We start from the raw sequence: 20,297 nt of genomic DNA on the forward strand, positions 1-20,297 counted from the left end.
CACACTTTAAACCATTTAGAAATTTTCTTTGTCTTTGAATCTCTCTTTACTGTATATCTCTCTTTTTCTGACCACATGAATCTTTAATTAACCAAGCAATCTCAGTAGGACTAAAGGCGTGGCTTTGCCAGCTAGATCCAGTCCATTCCTTAGCTTTCCAGCCTCATGGCGGATATACAGGCTGTAGCCATGTTTACTGCAACAACTGTATGGCATTTCAAGATCCCTGCCAGCAAGTGAGCTACAACAGACAACACTCAAGTCCTCTCTCAATAGCCGGCCCTCCTGCCTCAAACATTCAGAGTTTGCCCTGGCAGGATGGCCCAGAAAGCCGGCATTTTAAAACAACAGGTTTTTTCCTGCTGCTGCTGAAATCCGAAAAGCATGCATTCAGCTTTTCGTCAACACCATTTAAGTGTTTCGTGGCAGGACCTCTTAATGAGCTGCAGGGTTTTGCAGCTAAAGATGAGTCAGGAAGCCTCTCTTAGATGAGGCGCTTGCTTGCCTCTGGCAAGCAGAGTAGACCCGAGAAATTGTCACTATCAAGAAAACATGCTTTACTCTTTCCCAAGCATTTTCAGGCTTTCTGTGGATTCAGTTGTCCACGTGGGCACCATATGTGGTAATAGGGGCGGCGGGGCTGCGTTCCCAGCACCCCGGCCGCCTGCTCGGCTAGCTTATGCCCCAAAATAATTACACAGACACTGTATTCTTTTAAGCACTGCTTGGCCCTTTAGCTCTAGCACTTACAGGCTAATTCTCACATCCCGATCAACCCATCTCTAATAAACTGTAGCACCGGTCTTACCGGGAAGATTCTAGCCTATGTCCATCCTGGGTCGGAGCTTCATAGCGTGTGTCTGCCCAGGAGCCAGGAGCATGGCGTCTCCCTCAGGCGTCTGCTCCCGTGAGGAGAGCTGTCGAGACTCTGAGCTCACTTCCTCTTCCTCCCAGCATTTTGTTCTGTTTACTCCTCCCACCTATCCTCTAACCAATAAAATGGGCCAGGGCAGTGCCTTTATTAGCCAATGACCTTCCTCCATCATATCTCTAACTCTCCTGTTTCCTGTTTAGCATTCAATTCCAGCAGTAGAATTACGGCAACCCTTCTTTCCCACCCATATGGGACCCATCAAACTCCGGCAGTTCCATCGACCACCTCTAAAAAAGTACTCCTTTGGGGCACTATCGCAGCCAGGTCCACACTCAGTCCAGCCCTTGCTGAAGCACATCAAAAAGAAGGCAAAGGTATAATTGAATCTTGATTAGAAAAAAATGTTCTGTAAGATAATTGGAGTACAGATTGGGAGACTATACCGGATATTAGATTATATTAGAGAATTGTTTATTTTCTCAGGTGTGATACAATTTTATTTTGGTTATTCAGGAAGATATCTTTATTCTTAGAAAATAAATATGAATATACTTAAGGCTAAAATATTGCAGCTTTCAAAATTGGTTTACTAAAATCTATAGAAAATTTGCAGATAAATAGTGAAAATGTTTAAGTAGTGAGATTAAGAATGTTCAGAGTACTATTCTTTCAATTTTAGTGATATGTTTGAAAGTTTTCACAATAAAATAGAAAAAAATGACATGGTAAAGAATGTTTTGGTATTGTCTCAGATTGAATGATATCAATGTGTATAGTTTATCTTCTTGTTACAAATAGGCTATATTGTCTTTATTCTGGACAGATGAGAGAGCAGGAGAGGCAAGCCTCTGGTGGTGGAGAGATGTTTTTTATGCGCACCCCTCAGGACCTCACAGGCAAAGATGGAGACCTTATTCTTGCAGAATACAGTGAGGAAAATGGACCGTTAATGATGCAAGTTGGCATGGCAACCAAGATAAAAAACTACTATAAACGGGTGAGTCTGTGGTCAAAGAAGTGTGTATGTGTGTGTTAAAAAATTTATTTACATTTATGTGTATGAGTGTTTTACTGCATGTATGTATGTGCACCATATGTGTATCTAGTGGCTGAGGGTGCCAGAAAAGCACGTTGGAATCTTTGGAATTGGAAATTTGGATGGTTACCATGAGTGCTAAGAACCAAACTTGGGTCCTCTGTAAGAGCAAAAAGTGCTTTTTTTGGTTTTTCAAGACAAGGTTTCTCTGTGTAGCTTTGGAACCTGTCCTAGAACTCACAGTGTAGACCAGGCTGGCCTGGAACTCACAGAGATCTGCCTTCCTCTGCCTCCTGGTGCCACCACCGCCTGGGTTAAACAGCAAGTGCTCTTAACCATGAAGCCATCTCTCCAGTTCCTGAAATGTTTGTTGTTAATACAACTATAATTTGATATGTATTGGTAATCTGTGAAAATCTTTATGTCATATACATTTCTTGGGAAAAAAGGAGTGGTGTCTCTTGCTATTGGCAAATGCTATGCTTATGGAAGATTACATGTGCATTTATTGGTATTATTCTGTGAGTCTAACTTAGTTTGCTATGTTTCTCCTAGAAACCTGGAAAAGATCCTGGCGCCCCAGATTGCAAATATGGAGAAACTGTTTATTGCCATACATCTCCTTTCCTGGGTTCTCTTCATCCTGGACAATTACTGCAGGTGAAGAATTATTTCCTGTCTTATATTCTCTCCTAAGGAAATTGGCAGACGAAGAGCAAGTTTGTCCAGAAAGAGACAATTTTGGTTGATTGAGGTACTGTTTGTGTATAGGTATAAGGTAGAATAATCAATTGGGTTTGGTGGGTGTGGTGGTGCATACCATTATTCTCAGCTTTTGGGAAGCCTGGTCTACATACTGAGTTCCAGGTCAGCCAGGGCTATGTAGTAAGACCCTATCTCAAAAAAGGCAAAATCTAGAAAGATGGTTCAGCATCTAAGAACACTGGCTGCTCTTCCACAGGACTTAGTTTGATTCTCTGACACCTACATGGCAGCTCAAACATCTGTAACTCTACTTCCCGGGTATCTGAACCCTCTTTTAACCTCCTTGTGCACTTCATGCATCTGGTGCACAGACATAGATGAGGGCAAAACACGTACATTTTTATAAATAAATATTAAATAATTAAACATAAAAGATTAGTATAATACACTGGACATGGAGGGCAGGAAGATCAGGAGTTCAAAGACATCCTTGACTATGTTGTAAGTTTGAGTCTGATAAACCAGCAAAACAAAAAGATTAGTTTAATTTAAAATTTGAGACAAACTTTTTAAAAAATAATTCTTTTTTAGATTTTTTTTTTTAGGCTGAACTTAGAACAGTGAGCATTTTTTGTTGTTTGATTTATGCTTTTGTTTTATGAGTTGTGTGTGTGTATTTTTTGAGCTAGGATCTTAATCTATAGCAGAGACTGACCTGAAACTTACTGTATAGCCTAGACTGGTCTCAAACTTTGGGGCAATCCTTAGCCTTATGAGTGCTGATATTGCAAATATGAACTGATAAAACACAGCTTTTTGAAAATACACACTGGCCATTAGTGGTGGTGGTGATGCATACATTTAATTCCAACAGAAGGGTGATGGATCTCTGTGAGTTTGTGGTCATCATGGTCTACATAGTGAGTTCTGGGACAGCCAGAGATACATAGTGATACCTGGTCTCAAAAAAAAAAATTGAAATAGGGCCGGAGAGAAAGAAGGCTCGGCAGTTAAGAACACTGATGCTCTTCCGTAGGACCTGGGTTCAATTCCTAACACCCACATGGCAGCTTACAACTGTTTGAAAATGCAGTTCTACGGGATCTGACACCTTCACACCAATGCACATAAAATAAAGTTAAATAAATCATTTTAAAATTTCTTAAATTTTGAAATAAAGTAAAAATATAAAAATACCCCCTGGTAGCTGGGTGTGGGTGGTGCCAGCTTGCAATCCCTGTACTAGGAAAGCACAAGCCAGAGGCTCACAAGTTTAAGGCTAGCCTGGACTATAAAGTAAACCGAAAACACTGGGAAGTATATCTAGAATTAATGTAGGTTATGAGTGTTTTAAATTTTTGTATAAAATTAGTATATTTGAGGGACTAGAAATATAAGCTTAGTGGTAGAGCACTTACCTAATATGTTCAAGGCCCTAACTTTGTGTCTAGTTTGCAAAATAGTGGTGCATTTTGATGATAATTAATCGTGGCCATCGTGAATACTGAACCGTACTTGAATGTTACAGTCTCGCCAGAAGGAAATGCTATGTTTTGTTTTTGTGTGTGTGTATGCTTTCTTCTGAAGGTTTTAGTGAGTTCCCTCTGGCAGTAGCTTTTAGATTCTTTTCTTTTTTTTTCAAGACAGGTTTTCTCTGTAGCTTTGGAGCCTGTCCTGGAACTAGCTCTTGTAGACCAGGCTGGCCTCAACTCTCAGAGATCTGCCTGCCTTAGCCTCCTGAGTGTTGGGATTAAAGGCGTGTGCTGCCACCACCGCCCAGCTGGCAGTAGCTTTTTAAAAAGAATTATGAAGGTCCACAAATGGTTTGGGACTCATCTCCAGAACTGCCTATCTTTTTATTCTCTCTCATTTCTTGAGCTGATTTTTTCCTTTTTTCTCTCTTTCTTTTTTAGATAGGGACTTAATCTGTAGTCTAGAAGTGACTTGGAATTTGGTACATAGACAAGTTTGGCCTTGAATTGTAGCAACCCTCCTGGTTCTGTCTTCCAAGTGCTAGGATTGCAGGTGTGTGACACAGCGTCCATAGCAATCTTAAGCATTCCTTTATTATTGTATCTTTATTTATTCCACTGTCACTCTTGCTAACTTTTCTATACCTGCAAAGTTTTTTAAAAGAATCGTTTTCTTCTAAGTTTGTGGGGCAGATAGTGCTAGAGGTAGTGCCAGGGCCTTGTGTATGCAAGTCTGAGTTCAGTCTGGTAAACTGAGCCATATCCTTAGCCCTCTTCACCAGATTCTGATTATTGTTGGCTTTCTTTGAGGTTTCTTGGTGGTGGTTTTCAGCCATCCCATCTTCTTCCATTTTTTGTGATTACTTTTATAGTTTCTTTTTTATACTGTGTGTGTGTGTGTGTGTTTGTGTTAGGGAGGTTGAAGGGCAATTGCAGGAGTCAGGTTTAAGTTTGATGGCTAACATTCTTACCTACCAAGACATCTCAATGGCTCTAGGTTTTGGTTTTTTTTTTCTTTGATATAGGATTTATATGTAGTACAAACTGGCCTTGATCTCCTGTTCCACCACTTCCCAAGTGTTGGAATTGTAGTTGTGTACCACCATGCCCAACTTTTTGTAGTCCATGTTTGTGTGACTCTGTGTGTGTGTGTGTGTGTGTGTGTGTGAGAGAGAGAGAGAGAGAGAGAGAGAGAGAGAGAGAGAGAGAGAGAGAGATATCGAGATCACATTCACATGAGTGTGTGGATAAATGTACATGCAGAGGTCAGAGTAGGATATTTCACTTTTGTGGTCCTAGTAGTCTTTGAGGGACTCTCAAACTTCCATCTAAAACTTCATAAGCCATATTTCCATCAACTGCACTGTTCTCAGCATTATCTTAGAAGTTTTCATAGAACAGATGATTAAACTCTGAGCACTCAATGGCTTTTTCATTCCAACATTCCAGACTCCTTTTAAGATCCTCCAAAAACACAGTCAGATATATCACAGCAATATTGATGGTCCTGGTACCAATTTTTCTGTCTGAGGATTTCTATTGCTGTGATAAAGCACCATGACACACCAGAATTTACATGCAAGTTGTCTTTTACTTCATATTTACTTCATAACACATATGTGTCCACCTATTTACGCATACACTACATTAAAAATTTAACTAAATTTTTAAAAAATTTACTATCTTCTGTAATTCTTCCTATAGTGAACACTTAGAACTTAATTACTCAGCCAGGCAGTGGTGGCACAAGCCTTTAATTCCAGCACTCGGGAGGCAGAGGCAGGCAGATCTCTGTGAGTGAGTTCAAGGCCTTCCTGGTCTACAAAGCAAGTTCTAGGACAGCTAGCACAGAGAAACTTTGTCTCAATTAAAAAAAAAAATATTTAATTTCTCAACTGGGTGGTGGTGGTGGCACATGTCTTTAATCCTAGCACACAGAACACAGAGGCAGGAGGATCTCTGAGTTCAAGACCAGCTTGGTCTACAGAGTGAGTTCCAGGACAACCAGGGCCGTTACGCAGAGAAACCATGTGTCTCTACTCCTCCCCAACAAAAGAATTTAATTTCTCCATCAATGTGATGAAAGTCTTCCTTTTTTATTAATAGGATTTTTGTTTCTTTAATTTTTTTTTTCAAGATAGGGTTTTACTGTATAGCCCTGGCTGTCTTGTAACTCACTCTAGACCAGGCTGGTCTGGAACTCAGAGATCCTCTTGAGTGCTAGGAATGAAAGCATGGTCCCACAACCGTCTGACATTATCGTTATCAGGATTTTTTTTTAAATATTTATTTATTTATTATGTATACAATATTCTGTCTGCGTGTATGCCTGCAGGCCAGAAGAGGGCACCAGACCTCATTACAGATGGTTGTGAGCCACCGTGTGGTTGCTGGGAATTGAACTCAGGGCCTTTGGAAGAGCAGGCAATGCTCTTAACCTCTGAGCCATCTCTCCAGCCCCCCGTTATCAGGATTTAAAAAAAAAATATTTTTATTTTTTCTGTGCAGTGTCGTTGTATCTGTGTAAGAGTGTCAGATCCCCTGGAACTAGAGTTACAGACATTTGTGAGCTACCGTGTTGGTGCTGGGAATTGAACTCGGGTCCCCTGGAAGAGCAGGAAGTGCTGTTAACCACTGAGCCATCTCCAGCCCCCATTATTAGGATATTTAAACAATTTATTTTTATTATTTGTGTGTTCGCACATGTGAGTTCACCTGTGGAGGCAAAAGAGGGTGTGTTTGATGATGTGTGTATAAAGTTATATGTATATCTTAGCTGTCAGATGTGGTGCTAAAATTAGAACTTCAGGCTGGGCAGTGGTGGCATACACCTTTAATCCCAGCACTCGGGAGGCAGAGACAGGCGGATGGATCTCTGAGTTCGAGGCCAGCCTGGTCTACAAGAGCTAGTTCCAGGACAGGCTCCAAAGCTACAGAGAAACCATGTATCGAAAAAGAAAAAAGAAAAAAATTAGAACTTCAGATCTCATAATAGAACAGCAAGTACCTTTAACTGCTTAGCCATCTCACCAGCTCTCTTTTTTTTTTTTGGTGGTGGTAGGGAATACTTTACTGATTCAAAGCTTATAATAGTTGATCTCTATCTGGCTTCTACTTCCACCTCAAATATTTCTGTCCAACTACTCTTGTGGTTCTGTTTATTTTGCCCTCTTCGAATACTTTGCTCCATCATTTTTGTTTTATTTTTCAATAATTAGCTAACATATTCAAAAATATTCTGAAGCCAGGCCTGATGGTAGAATACCTGTAATCCTAGTACTCAACAATCTAAGTGATATAGGAGAATTGCCTTGTTTTTGAGACATCCCTGGTCTTCTGTAAGACCTCGCCCCCCTAAATTGTTTGTCCTCACCTCTTGTGTATGAGACTGTAGGGTAGAAGTGTATACTATATTAATTTTTTTAAATATTTATTTATTTATTATGTATACAATATTCTGTTTGTGTGTATGCCTGCAGGCCAGAAGAGGGCACCAGACCCCATTACAGATGGTTGTGAGCCACTATGTGGTTGCTGAGAATTGAACTCAGGACCTTTGGAAGAGCAGACAATGCCCTTAACCTCTGAGCCATCTCTCCAGCCCTACTATATTAATTTATAAAGCTCTTCATAACAGTCCTATGAAGTATAGGTATTTTAGGTATCCTACATTTTGTAGCTGAGGAAACTTAAGCTTAGAAACTTTGACTTGTGTGTCTTCATACAGTGACTGGAAAAGGCTGTTTCTTCTTTATCTAAACCACATACTTTCATTTCTTTTTTTTTTTTTTTTTTGAGTCAAGTCTCTCTCATAGCCTGTGTCGCCTTCAAACTTGCTAAGTGGCCAAGGATGGCCTTGAACTCCTGATCCTCTTGCCTCTACTTTCCAAGTACTAGGATTGTAGGTATGTGTTATAACACTTTTTCCTCCAATGTGTGTGTGATTATATGCAAGTGTGGAAGTCAGAGACAGAGGTCAATATTGGTTCTTTCTGTATTACTCACTGCCTTATTTTTTGAGATAGCATCTCTCATAGATCCTGGAATTCATAGTTTTACCTAGACTGGTTGGCTAGCAGGCTCCTAGGATCTTGTCTCTACTATTTTCACCCTATCACCACTAGGATTATAGGCCTATAACTCTGTGCTTTGATTTTTATGTGAGTACTGGGGAGCCAAACTCAGGTTCTCATGCTTCTACAACAAGCACTTTGCCTGCTGAACCATCTTCCAGCCCCACTTTTTTTTTCTTTTTGTGGGGAGGAGTTTCTCATGCAACCAAACTAACTTCAAATTCACTATGTAATCAAGGCTGACCTTAAATTCTTAATCTTCCTACTTTTTCTAATTAAGGCTGGCATTAAAGGAATATGGTACTATGCTTTGCTCTAACTCAATTCGTTTTGAATGTCAATCTCATGCCATTGCTCAGGCTGGCCTCGAACTTGTCCTGATCCTCATGCTTCAGCCTCCTGAATGCTGTAATTACAAGCATTCACTGCCATTCCTGGCTCTGTTTTTAAAGTTTTTCTTTCTTTTTTGTCTGTTAAGTTCTAAAGGACAGTGGGTAGAAAAAATAATCTCAGCCAGGTGGCAAAGGCTTTTAAATCCCAGTACTCAGGAGGCAGATACAGGCAAATCTTTGAGTTGAGGACCAGTCCGGTCTACAGAGAGAGTTCCAAGACAATTAAGGCTACACAGAGAAGCCCTGTCTCAAAAAACCAAAATAATAATAATCTTGTTTGATATTCCATATCATTTGCTTTTTTTATTGTATAGACTTTAGATCTAATGAATATAAATAGTAAGTTTTAGTTTTTTCAGTAGTTGGCTGAATTTTCTAGGGTTTCTTTGTAAATAACTTTTGTGCTTTATTTTCATTAGGCATTTGAGAACAATCTTTTTCGTGCTCCAATTTATCTTCATAAGATGCCAGAGAGTGACTTCTTGATCATTCGAACAAGGCAGGGTTACTATATTCGAGAATTAGTGGACATTTTTGTGGTGGGCCAGCAGTGTCCCTTGTTTGAAGTGCCTGGTCCTAACTCCAAAAGGGCCAATACACACATCCGAGACTTTCTGCAGGTAAGGTGGGAGTTGGGTAAGATGCATGTGGTAATAGAAAGATGAAAACATATCTGGGCTTAGTTGGGGAAGGGAACCTGGTGAGGATTTTTATCCTTTCTTTATGTAATAAGAATGTATTTGACTTACTGGACAGGTTTTTATTTACCGGCTCTTTTGGAAGAGTAAAGATAGGCCACGGCGGATCAGGATGGAAGATATAAAGAAAGCCTTTCCTTCACATTCAGAAAGCAGCATCCGGAAGAGGCTAAAGCTCTGTGCCGACTTCAAACGTACAGGTCATCAGTTGTGACTACTTGTCTTCTCTGTGATACTCTCATAATCCCAAAGAAATACGACTTTCAGTTAAATCATAGGTAATAGAATAGAAATTAGTGGCTGTCAAAAGAAGGTACAAATCTTGTAACTAGAGGGAGGTTTTGATGCTTTTTTGCTAATTTGATGGCAGTTGGTTACTAGGAGTGTTCATGTGAGTATGTCTTACGTACATACTTGTGTCTCATATGAGATGTAGGAAACTGGCAGCGGGTTTTTTTTTTCTAAATTTATTTATTATGTATACATATTCTGTCTGCGGTTATGCCTGCAGGCCAGAAGGGGGCACCAGATCTCATTACAGATGGTTGTGAGCCACCATGTGGTTGCTGGGAATTGAACTCAGGACCTTTGGAAGAGCAGGCAATGCTCTTAACCACTGAGCCATCTCTCCAGCCCGGCAGCGGGGTTTTATTGACTAGTCATGTCTAGACATTACTTGGTTCTGTGTCAATTTGCTCTGCTGTTACTTTAGAATTCAGAACAGTTTTTCTGTATCTTTTCCAGGAATGGATTCAAACTGGTGGGTGTTGAAGTCTGATTTTCGTTTACCAACGGAAGAGGAGATCAGAGCTATGGTATCACCAGAACAGTGCTGCGCTTATTATAGCATGATAGCTGCAGAGCAGAGACTAAAGGTGAGCCTCTTCTTGTTAGGCACTGCTTATGTCTACATTTCTTTTCAGAAAGATAGAAGTGAATACTCTAGAGATGATAGTTACTAGATTATTAGCAGTTATTCAGCAATTTAAACTGCATGAGGTACTTTCTGTGTGTATGGATTCTAGGGAAAGCTAATGTCAATGTAAGTCTCAGTGAGGGTGTTAAGTCCTATTGTCCTTCTTTAAAAATAATAGATCACTAATTTGGGTGGTGACTCTTCTGTGAAACAAATAGGAAAGGGTCTTTTTGGATTCCCAGATAGGCAGAGATAATAGCAGGAAGTATGGTTTAGAGATGTATAGTATATAAGACTGTCTTAGTAAAGGTTTCTTTTTAAAATTTTTTTTATATGCATTGGTGTTTTGACTGCATGTATATCTGTGTGAGGGTGTTAGATCCCTTGGAGCTGGAGTTACAGACAGCTGTGAACTGCCATGTGGACGCTAGAAATTGAACCAGGGTCCTCTGGAAGAGCAGGAAGGTCTTTTAACCACTGAGCCATCTTACCGCCCTATTAGTTAGGGTTTCTATTGCTTTAAAGAGACAGCATGACAACAGCAACTCTTTTTTTTTTTTTTTTTAGTTTTTCAAGACAGAGTTTCTCTGTAGCTTTGGAGCCTGTCCTGGCACTAGCTCTTGTAGACCAGGCTGGCCTAGAACTCAAAGAGATCCGCCTGCCTCTGTCTCCCGAGTGCTGGGATTAAAGGCATGCACCACCACCGCCCGGCAACAACAGCAACTCTTATAAAGGAAAACTGGTTTACAGTTCAGAGGTTTAATCCATTGTCACTCTGGCAGGAAGCATGGCAGGATGCAGGTAGACATGGTGCTGAAGAGGTAGCCAAAAGTTCTACATACAGGCTGTAGGAAGAAAGAGTGACACTGGGGCTGGCTTAACCATTTGAAACCTCAAAGCTCACCTCCAGTGACAAACTTCTTCCAAAAAGGCCACATCTCTCAATAATGCCACTTCCTGTGAAACCTTTATTGCCCACTTTCATTTAAAATACTACAAAGGCTAGAACAGAAAAAGTCCAGCTGAGAAGGTCTATATTTAGAATCTCTCTTTAGTTTAGTTTGCTTTATAAATGGGCCCTAGCTATTCACACATCCACATGAGTTCCTTGAAAAGTTTTTGTGTGAGGGCTAGAGAGATACCTGAATGCTTATGAGCACTGGCTCCTCTTCCAGAGGACCTGTGTTCAATTACCAGTACCCACATGGCAGTTCACAACTGTCACTCCAGTTCCAGGGGATCTGACACCCTCACACGGACATACAGGCAAAACATCAATGCACATAAAATAAAATTGAATTATTTTTTTAAAAAATAATTCTAGAAAAAAGCATTTTGTGTGAACACAGGGCCTTTGCACATGCTAGACAAGCATTCTGCTAATGAACTATATCCCTAGGGCAGCAAATTCCTTGGAATTTGGCATATCTTCTAGTAGCTCAAGAATGCACAACAGTAATACATGCATTTAAAACTACAGAATCCATTTTCTATGCTGATATGGTCTGATATTTTTTTTTTCTTTTTGGTTTTTCGAGACAGGGTTTCTCTGTGGCTTTGGAGCCTGTCCTGGAACTAGCTCTTGTAGACCAGGCTGGTCTCGATCTCACAGAGATCCGCCTGCCTCTGTCTCCATATTCAGTAAAACTATTTTCAGAAAAAATAAACCTGTGTTTTTTTTTAGTTGACTTTTTTTATACATAGAATTGTCCTCTTTCAGGATGCTGGCTATGGAGAGAAGTCGTTTTTTGCTCCTGAAGAAGAAAATGAAGAAGATTTCCAGATGAAGATTGATGATGAAGTAGGTTTTACAAACTTTTTTTTTGTGACAGAATCTTGCTCTGTAACCCAGTCTGGTCTGGAAACTCTAAATATTCCTACCTTCTCTCAACTATTGAGAGTACGCACACGTACCACCATGCCCAGCATCACTTGTATTTTTTATCTTTAATTGTATGTATGTGTTGTATGTGTGTCTGTGTGTATGTGCATGTGGACATAAGTAAGTGAAGGTAGGTGGGTGCCTGTGAATCTATCTGTAGGTGGAGTTACAGGTGCTTGTTTGTAAGCTACCTGACATGGCCATTGGGACCTGAACCCAGGTCCTCTGAAAGAGCAGCAAGTCATTTTCTCTCTGTGTTGTCCTGGCTATCCTGGAACTCACTATGTAAACCAGGTTGGCCTTGAACTCACAGAAATCCAGCTGCCTCTGAGTGCTGAGATTAAAGGTGTACGCCACCACTGCCTGGCCAGCTTCTCTTTTTTTTTTAATAATAATAAAACTCCTCCCAGCTCTGTAGTTTTTCTTAAAAAAAAATTTTGAAGATTTATTTATTTGTGAATGTGTGTGTGCTTGTTTACAGAGTCTAGAAGAGGGGAATCACATCCCTTAGAGCTGGGGTTATAAACATTTGTGGCTAGGGCTTGTTATGTAAATGCTTGGATCCAACTTCCAGTCCTTAAGATTGTATGGCAAATGCTTTTAATCACTTAGCCTTCTTTATGGCCTATAACACTCATTTTTTTTAAATCAGTGCTTCTCATTATCTCTTTTAAAAAGAAGGTTTTGGGGGGGGGCTGGAGAGATGGCTCAGAGGTTAAGAGCATTGCCTGCTCTTCCAAAGGTCCTGAGTTCAATTCCCGGCAACCACATGGTGGCTCACAACCATCTGTAATGAGGTCTGGTGCCCTCTTCTGGCCTGCAGACATACACACAGACAGAATATTGTACACATAATAAATAAATATTTTTATTTTTTTTCAAAGATTTATTTATTTATTAAGTATACAGTGTTCTGTCTGTATGCATTCCTGCAGGCCAGAAGAGGGCACCAGATCTCATTACAGATGGCTGTGAGCCACCATGTGGTTGCTGGGAATTGAACTCAGGACCTTTGGAAGAGCAGGCAATGCTCTTAACCACTGAGCCATCTCTCCAGCCCTAAATAAATATTTTTTAAAAAAAGGTTTTGGCTAGTGAGATGGCACACATCTGTAATCCCATCACTTTGGTAACAGGAGGATCAGATGTTCAAGATTATGCTCTGATACATAGCGAGTTCCAAACCAACCTGGACTAGAGACCCTACTGTAAAAAAATCAGAATAAGAAAGCCATTCAAAAAACTGGACAACAAAATGAGTTGTCCTTCTAACCTTGATCATCATGAATGTGGGTACCACCCTACCTACTGAAATCCCAGGGATAATGGACTGAAGAACACCACTGATAAATACATTCCTTATCCTGATTGTACTGAATCTCTAAACATTGTGATTTAAGTATCATAGAAGAGAGCCGAACATTGGATTGCCACCATATTTAACTTAATATTTGGATAATTTAAGAAACCATGAGGGGCTGGAGAGAGGGCTCAGAGGTTAAGAGCATTGCCTCTCTTCCTAAAGGTCCTGAGTTCATTTCCCAGCAACCACATGGTGCCTCACAACCATCTGTAATGGAGTCTGGTGCCCTCTTCTGTCCTGCAGGCATACACACAGACAGAATATTGTATACCTAAGAGAGAGAGAGAGAGAGAGAGAGAGAGAGAGAGAGAGAGAGAGAGAAACCATGAAAATGTTCAGAGAAATTATTCTACCCTTTTAGGTAGTGGTTAGATGTGGAACAATGTTTCCTATAACCCTGAGAATCTTTTTCTTTTTTTCTTTTTTTGTTTTTTGTTTTTTGTTTTTTTCGAGACAGGGTTTCTCTGTGGTTTTGGAGCCTGTCCTGGAACTAGCTCTTGTAGACCAGGCTGGTCTCGAACTCACAGAGATCCGCCTGCCTCTGCCTCCCGAGTGCTGGGATTAAAGGCGTGCGCCACCACCGCCCGGCTGAGAATCCTTTTCTTTATCTTAGGTTCGTACTGCTCCTTGGAATACTACAAGAGCTTTCATTGCTGCCATGAAGGGTAAATGTCTCCTGGAGGTGACTGGAGTAGCAGATCCCACAGGCTGTGGTGAAGGATTCTCCTATGTGAAGATTCCAAACAAACCAACTCAGCAGAAGGTGAGAGTCTTTAGATTTCTAGAAATCAAAAGAGGAAGGAATGAGGTTTACAGTAGATATAAATAGAGTAGAGGACATGGAAATGGTTCATTTGCCAGAATGGCATAGATGCTTACTGTTAGGAATTCAGCTCAGATTCTCACTTGTTTTTGTTTGAGACAGGATGATAAGGAGCCTCAGCCAGTGAAAAAGACAGTCACAGGAACAGATGCAGACCTTCGTCGCCTGTCTCTGAAAAATGCCAAACAACTTCTTCGTAAATTTGGTGTGCCTGAGGAAGAGGTGGGTATAGAAGAAGAAAACTCTGAGTAAGAGGCTTTGTATACAGATAGAAAGGTAGGAAGGTGTAAAGAACTAACTGGGTTTTTAATATGATATAGATCATGATAGGTCCTAAATACTTTACCTAAACTTTTCTAAATTTCTTTTAATTTTTTTTTATCTGTGTTTCTAATAATGGCCCTAGTTTGTCCTTTTACGTTGCTAAATGAGTTATATATGCATATATATAGTTTTGTGTTTCTCTCATAGATTAAAAAGTTGTCCCGCTGGGAAGTTATTGATGTGGTCCGTACAATGTCAACAGAACAGGCTCGCTCTGGAGAGGGGCCTATGAGTAAATTTGCCCGTGGATCAAGGTTTTCTGTAGCTGAGCATCAAGAGCGTTACAAAGAGGAATGTCAGCGTATCTTTGACCTACAGAACAAGTATGTTCAGTACTGTGGAAAGTTTAAGCTGGAAAGGAGTAGTATCCTGGACATGTTTTGTTTTGAACTAATGGCCTTGTACATGCAAGACACATACTTTATCACTAAACTCTCCAGCTCCCAGATACTATTTTTCAATTTTGGGATGAGGTCTTATTATGTAGCCCTGCTATCTGGAACTTGCTATGTAGGATACCCAGGCCTTGAACTTTTGATGATCTTCCTGTATCTGTTTTAGGAAACAGATTCTGGGCCACAGGTATCCTCTACCATGCTCTACGAGATATCATTGTATAATGAAGATGATATCATCTGAAAAAAAATTTAACTAGGTGGTTGGGTATTTGAAATACCAGGCACTATCTATAATAATACTGCCAGAGTATCTGTTCCTGTTTTTTTAAAGACAAGGTTTCACTATGTAATTCTAGCTGACCTGGAACTCACTATGGAGACCCAGTTGGCCTGAACCTACATTTTTGCCTCCTGAGTGCTGGGATTAAAAGGATGTACCACCACACACTTTTTTAAAGCTATTTTTTGAGACAGGATCTTGCCATGTAGCCCATGTTGGTTTCAAGACTTTGGCAGTTCTCTAGTCTTTGCCTCCTAGGTGCTGGGACTATAAGCATGTGCCATCATGCCTATTGAACCTGCTGTTTTCAAAGTAATTTAGCAAAAGCTTTGGATGTCATTAAATGCTAAGCTTGATCTCGGTTCAGTGGCAGTTCTTGTAGCCTACTTTGCTTAGGCCTGGAAGTTTTAAGTGTGATAATGGTTTTATTTTTTTTCCCTCTAATGACTTAGTTATGAAATAATAGCAATGTGATAGGAAAAGATCCGTGAATCTAAATGTTGTAGTGTACTAGAGAGCTCTGAGCAGGACTTGAAAGGCTGAGGCAAGAAAGATAAACAATTCAGCGCATGTCTGGAATGGGGGATGGAGAGAGCAAACAGTCTCTTTTAAGAAAATTTTTAAAAACTGGCCTGTGTGGTGGTACACGCCTTTAATCCCAGCACTCGGGGGAACCAGAGGTAGGTGGATCTCTGTGAGTTCAAGGCCAGCCTGGTCTACAAGAGCTAGTTCCAGGACAGCTAGGACTGTTACACTGAGATGCCCTATCTTGAAAAGCCGATAGATGGATGGCTGGATGGATGGATGGATGGATGGATGGATGGATAGATGAAATCCTGCCCCAAAGCTGCAGAGAAACGCTGTTTTGAAAAATAAACAAAAAAATCCTGTGTGTGCTACCTTCTTAGCTTTTTTCCCCCAGTTATTCTGAAAGAATTACTGCAATTTTGCAAATCTGAATTGTCTAGGAAGATGTAGTTTTTCTGTTATGGGTTTCATGGCTTTATGGATTCTGAGTGTATCTTTTTAAGGTTGATTTCTCAATTTTCTATTTCTCCAATCCTACTTCTTTCTACACTTATATTTCCCCTGCTCTTTAACTTTTTTCTTCTCTTGCTAGGGTTTTGTCATCAACTGAAGTCTTATCAACTGACACAGACAGCAGCTCAGCTGAAGACAGTGACTTTGAAGAAATGGGAAAGAACATTGAGAACATGCTGCAAAACAAGAAAACGAGCTCTCAGCTGTCTCGTGAACGGGAGGAGCAGGAGCGGAAGGAACTACAACGGATGCTACTGGGTGAGGGAGTTTCTCAGACAAGTAAAGAAAGGGATCAAAAATGGAGCTTGAGTCCAAGCCGGAGACAAAGTAAAAAATGAGTATAGAGAAACCTGTAGATGAGATAGAGAGATTTCTTCAAACTGGACTCCAGTCTGTGAGGAAAAAATTTTGAAGAGATGCTGCCAGCCGACTGCTTCCTTTTTCTGAGTCCAGGTACCTGGCCATGCCAGGGCTACCAGTGCTATCAGCTTTCTGGGAACTCATCCTCCAGAGTAACAGTTTTAAAAAATATAGGAAGTATCTGGCTTGGTGTGGTGGCACATACCTGTAATCCCAACACTTGGAGAGTGAGGCGGAGGCTTTTGATTTGAAGGCCTACCTGGGCTACATAGTGAGACCCTGTCTTCAAAACAAACCATGCATACATACATATGCAAGTAAGTAAATAAATAAATAAAATGGAGAGTTTCTAGATGAATTTGCCAGGTTGTCATTGAAGTTTCTGAATTTATATTTAAAATCCTATGTGGATAGGCAATTTTCTGAGAAGATTCATGGCTTTCAGAAGATTCTTAAAGGAAGCTTAGATCCAAAAAGTGCTAAAAATCATCAAATAATTGCAGACTGAGGATAATGGATAGCAAGGTCCCCATGATTCCTCTGGTAACAGATATCAAGCAGGCAGTGGATGTTGTTACTGAGAGGATGAAGTCTGAGGATGGAGATTAAAGTGACCATTTTCATTCATACTAGTCTTACCTTTGTTTGCCCATCTCTGTAAAGTTTTGTATAATTTTGTTTTTCTGGCTCTTTGTAAAGATATATGGCTTTTTGTGTTTGTTTTATTTGTTTGTTTGTTTGTTTGCTTGCTTGTTTTTGAGACTATGTCTCTGTAGCTCTAGCTGTCCTGGAACTTGCTCTGTAGACCAGGCTGGCCTTGAATTCACAGAGATTTGTCTACCTCTGCCTCCAGTGTACTGGGATTAAAGGCATGCGCCAAAGGCCGAATCATCTTGAATCATCTCTCCATACCTACTGAGTTTAGTCTACATTTTTTTTTCGAGACAGGGTTTCTCTGTAGCTTTGGAGCCTGTCCTGGAACTAGCTCTTGTAGACCAGGCTGGTCTCGAACTCACAAAGATCCACCTGCCTCTGCCTCCCAAGTGCTGGGATTAAAGGCATGCGCCACCTGTCTACATTTTTACAAGATCCCCAGATGTTTCCTATTCATATTAAAATTTGAGAAGCATGCGCAGGGCTTATTTATTCCTCCTGAGTCCTTGCTTAGATGTTTTCATCAACTGTTTGCTGCTAAGAATTTTCTGTCACTCTGCTATTCAGAGGAATAAAAGTATAATTATTGCTTCTCGGTCTTCAATAGCAAAAATAATATTTTGAGGTATTTCTTTTTTTTTTTTTTGGTTTTTTGAGACAGGGTTTCTCTGTGGTTTTGGAGCCTGTCCTGGAACTAGCTCTGTATACCAGGCTGGTCTCGAATTCACAGAGATCCGCCTGCCTCTGCCTCCCGAGTGCTGGGATTAAAGGCGTGCGCCACCACCACCCGGCTTGAGGTATTTCTAGAATGTTTGTATTTATGAAAATGGAAATTGGCAGTGGTTAAAAGAAGTCAGGAACGGGCAAATCAGGGTGTTCTTGTAGCTATTAACAACTCTCTGCTTTTAATAAAACTAGGGTTTTGTGGTATGTTGAATGTCTCCAACTCCAAAAAAGTAGCAATTTGGATTTTAGAGGGAATGTTTGGAAATTGTTCTCTATCTTGCAGCAGCAGGCTCAGCAGCCACAGGAAATAATCACAGAGATGATGACACAGCTTCAGTGACTAGCCTTAACTCTTCTGCCACTGGCCGCTGTCTCAAGATTTATAGAACATTTCGAGATGAAGAGGGGAAGGAGTATGTTCGTTGTGAGACAGTCCGAAAACCAGCTGTTATTGATGCTTATGTGCGCATACGTACCACAAAAGATGAGGAATTCATGTGAGTTTGATGTGCCACTTTTGAGTGTGGCAGGAAAAATAATGGAAACAACGTATATGTGTGAGTTGTAGTGATAGGAATATATATTGTTATCCCTGGAAATCTGCTGTTGTTTAGAACCTTCTTGCCTTTAGATCTTTGGATTTAAACAGAGCTAAATCACTGGGAAAATAACTAGTTTGCTATGTTTGGAGTATGGTGATTTGCCTTTGCAAAAATCATTTCCTGTAAAACCAGTACTTGGGAGGATTCAGCAGAAGGAACGTGGGTTCTAGATAGTCTGGGCTGTAAAACATTGTCTCAAAAATCACAAGCAAAATCTTAATGGTCATTTAGGACTTAGATTGAGAGATGTTATTTTATACATGTGGAAGACTATCAAGGAACATGAAGATGGCAGGCAGTTTATTTCATTTCCGCCTGGATGAATTACTTATATTTTGAGATGGTAGCTTTCAGGGTAATCATCTTGATTTAGGTTGCTTATGGTCGGTCCTGTTGTATTTTTTTCTTGTTATTCAGTCGAAAATTTGCCCTTTTTGATGAGCAACATAGAGAAGAGATGCGAAAAGAACGGCGGAGGATTCAAGAGCAATTGAGAAGACTTAAACGAAACCAGGAAAAGGAGAAGCTAAAGGGCCCTCCTGAGAAAAAGCCCAAAAAAATGAAGGAGCGCCCTGACCTAAAAGTAAGTATACAGGGCTGGAGAGATGGCTCAGAGGTTAAGAGCACTGACTGCTCCTCCAGAGGTCCTGAGTTCAATTCCCAGCAACCACATGGTGGCTCACAGCCATCTATAATGAGATCTGGTGCCCTCTTCTGGCCTGCTGGCATACATGGAAGGAATGTTGTATACATAATAAATAAATAAATCTAAAAAAAAAATTTAAAAAAAAAGTAAGTATACAATAGCCAGGTGTTGTCGGACACAATGTAATTCTAGTACTTGATAGGCTGCCTCGGGATTGTGAGCTTGAAACACATAGAGACCCTGCTTTGAAAAGAAAAAGAAAAAATGTTTAATGATATGATCACCACTAACAAAGCAAAGGAAGGTAGCATTACTTTTCCCTCCGTTTTTGTCATCTTTAGTTATTGGAAATGGAAGCAATATTGTAGAACACTAGGTTATATTATTTGTAACAACACCTGCAGTTCCAGTACCAGGGAAGCTGAAGCAGGAGGATCTGGAACAAATCTACTTAGTGAATTCAGGCTCCCCTGGGCTACATGAGGCCCTCAGAAAGAAAACTCACTCACATTTTCTCTCTCTCTCTCTCTCTTTATCTCTCTCTATATATCTCACTTTTTTCTAGGACTTGGGTAGGTTTGGTACATTTTATTTATATTCATTTACCTTTGTTATTGGGCATCAAACCCAGGACCTGATAAGTTTACTGCTGAGCTACTTCCCTAACCTTATAATGCTTTTTTTTAAATGGTAGCTTTTTAAAGGAGGAGTTGGACCGGTGGCTCAGTGGTTAAGAGTGCTTACTGTATCAGAGGCCTGGGGTTTAGATCTTAACACTGTATATTGGATGATTCAAAAGCACTTGTAGCTCCAGCTTCAAGGGATCTAACACCTCCCTTCTGGTAGGTGCTTGTACACACAGTTGCACATATACCTGTATACACACTGATACACATACCCAAAAGGTCTTTTCTTTTTCATTAAAGCATTTATATATTTATCTATTTACTTCTTATCTTTTATTGTCTAGTAATTCACTTCATAAATATTTATTTGATATCTACTACATATTAGACAAGATATATATGAACA

The 20,297-nt window shown here is 40.2% G+C and overlaps 1 protein-coding gene across 4 annotated transcripts in view; it reads left to right on the forward strand.

The window, feature by feature from the left end:
• LOC121444953 (transcription initiation factor TFIID subunit 1) overlaps positions 1-20,297 on the forward strand; it is a 77,779-nt gene that overhangs the window by 20,076 nt on the left and 37,406 nt on the right. For all 4 annotated transcript variants that reach the window (XM_041646909.1, XM_041646907.1, XM_041646908.1 and 1 more), the window contains exons 12-24: positions 1,075-1,248; positions 1,698-1,871; positions 2,466-2,570; positions 8,972-9,172; positions 9,309-9,450; positions 9,995-10,125; positions 11,887-11,967; positions 14,025-14,174; positions 14,337-14,456; positions 14,706-14,881; positions 16,357-16,535; positions 18,301-18,514; positions 19,037-19,202. In XM_041646909.1, coding sequence (XP_041502843.1) covers positions 1,075-1,248; positions 1,698-1,871; positions 2,466-2,570; positions 8,972-9,172; positions 9,309-9,450; positions 9,995-10,125; positions 11,887-11,967; positions 14,025-14,174; positions 14,337-14,456; positions 14,706-14,881; positions 16,357-16,535; positions 18,301-18,514; positions 19,037-19,202 — 2,013 coding nt within the window. The remainder of the gene's footprint in view (positions 1-1,074; positions 1,249-1,697; positions 1,872-2,465; positions 2,571-8,971; positions 9,173-9,308; positions 9,451-9,994; positions 10,126-11,886; positions 11,968-14,024; positions 14,175-14,336; positions 14,457-14,705; positions 14,882-16,356; positions 16,536-18,300; positions 18,515-19,036; positions 19,203-20,297) is intronic.

The sequence above is a fragment of the Microtus oregoni genome, unplaced genomic scaffold (genome assembly GCF_018167655.1).
Source record: "Microtus oregoni isolate MIOR12 unplaced genomic scaffold, Mior012 000150F_ref0000365, whole genome shotgun sequence".
In the NCBI taxonomy this organism is placed as follows: domain Eukaryota; kingdom Metazoa; phylum Chordata; class Mammalia; order Rodentia; family Cricetidae; genus Microtus; species Microtus oregoni.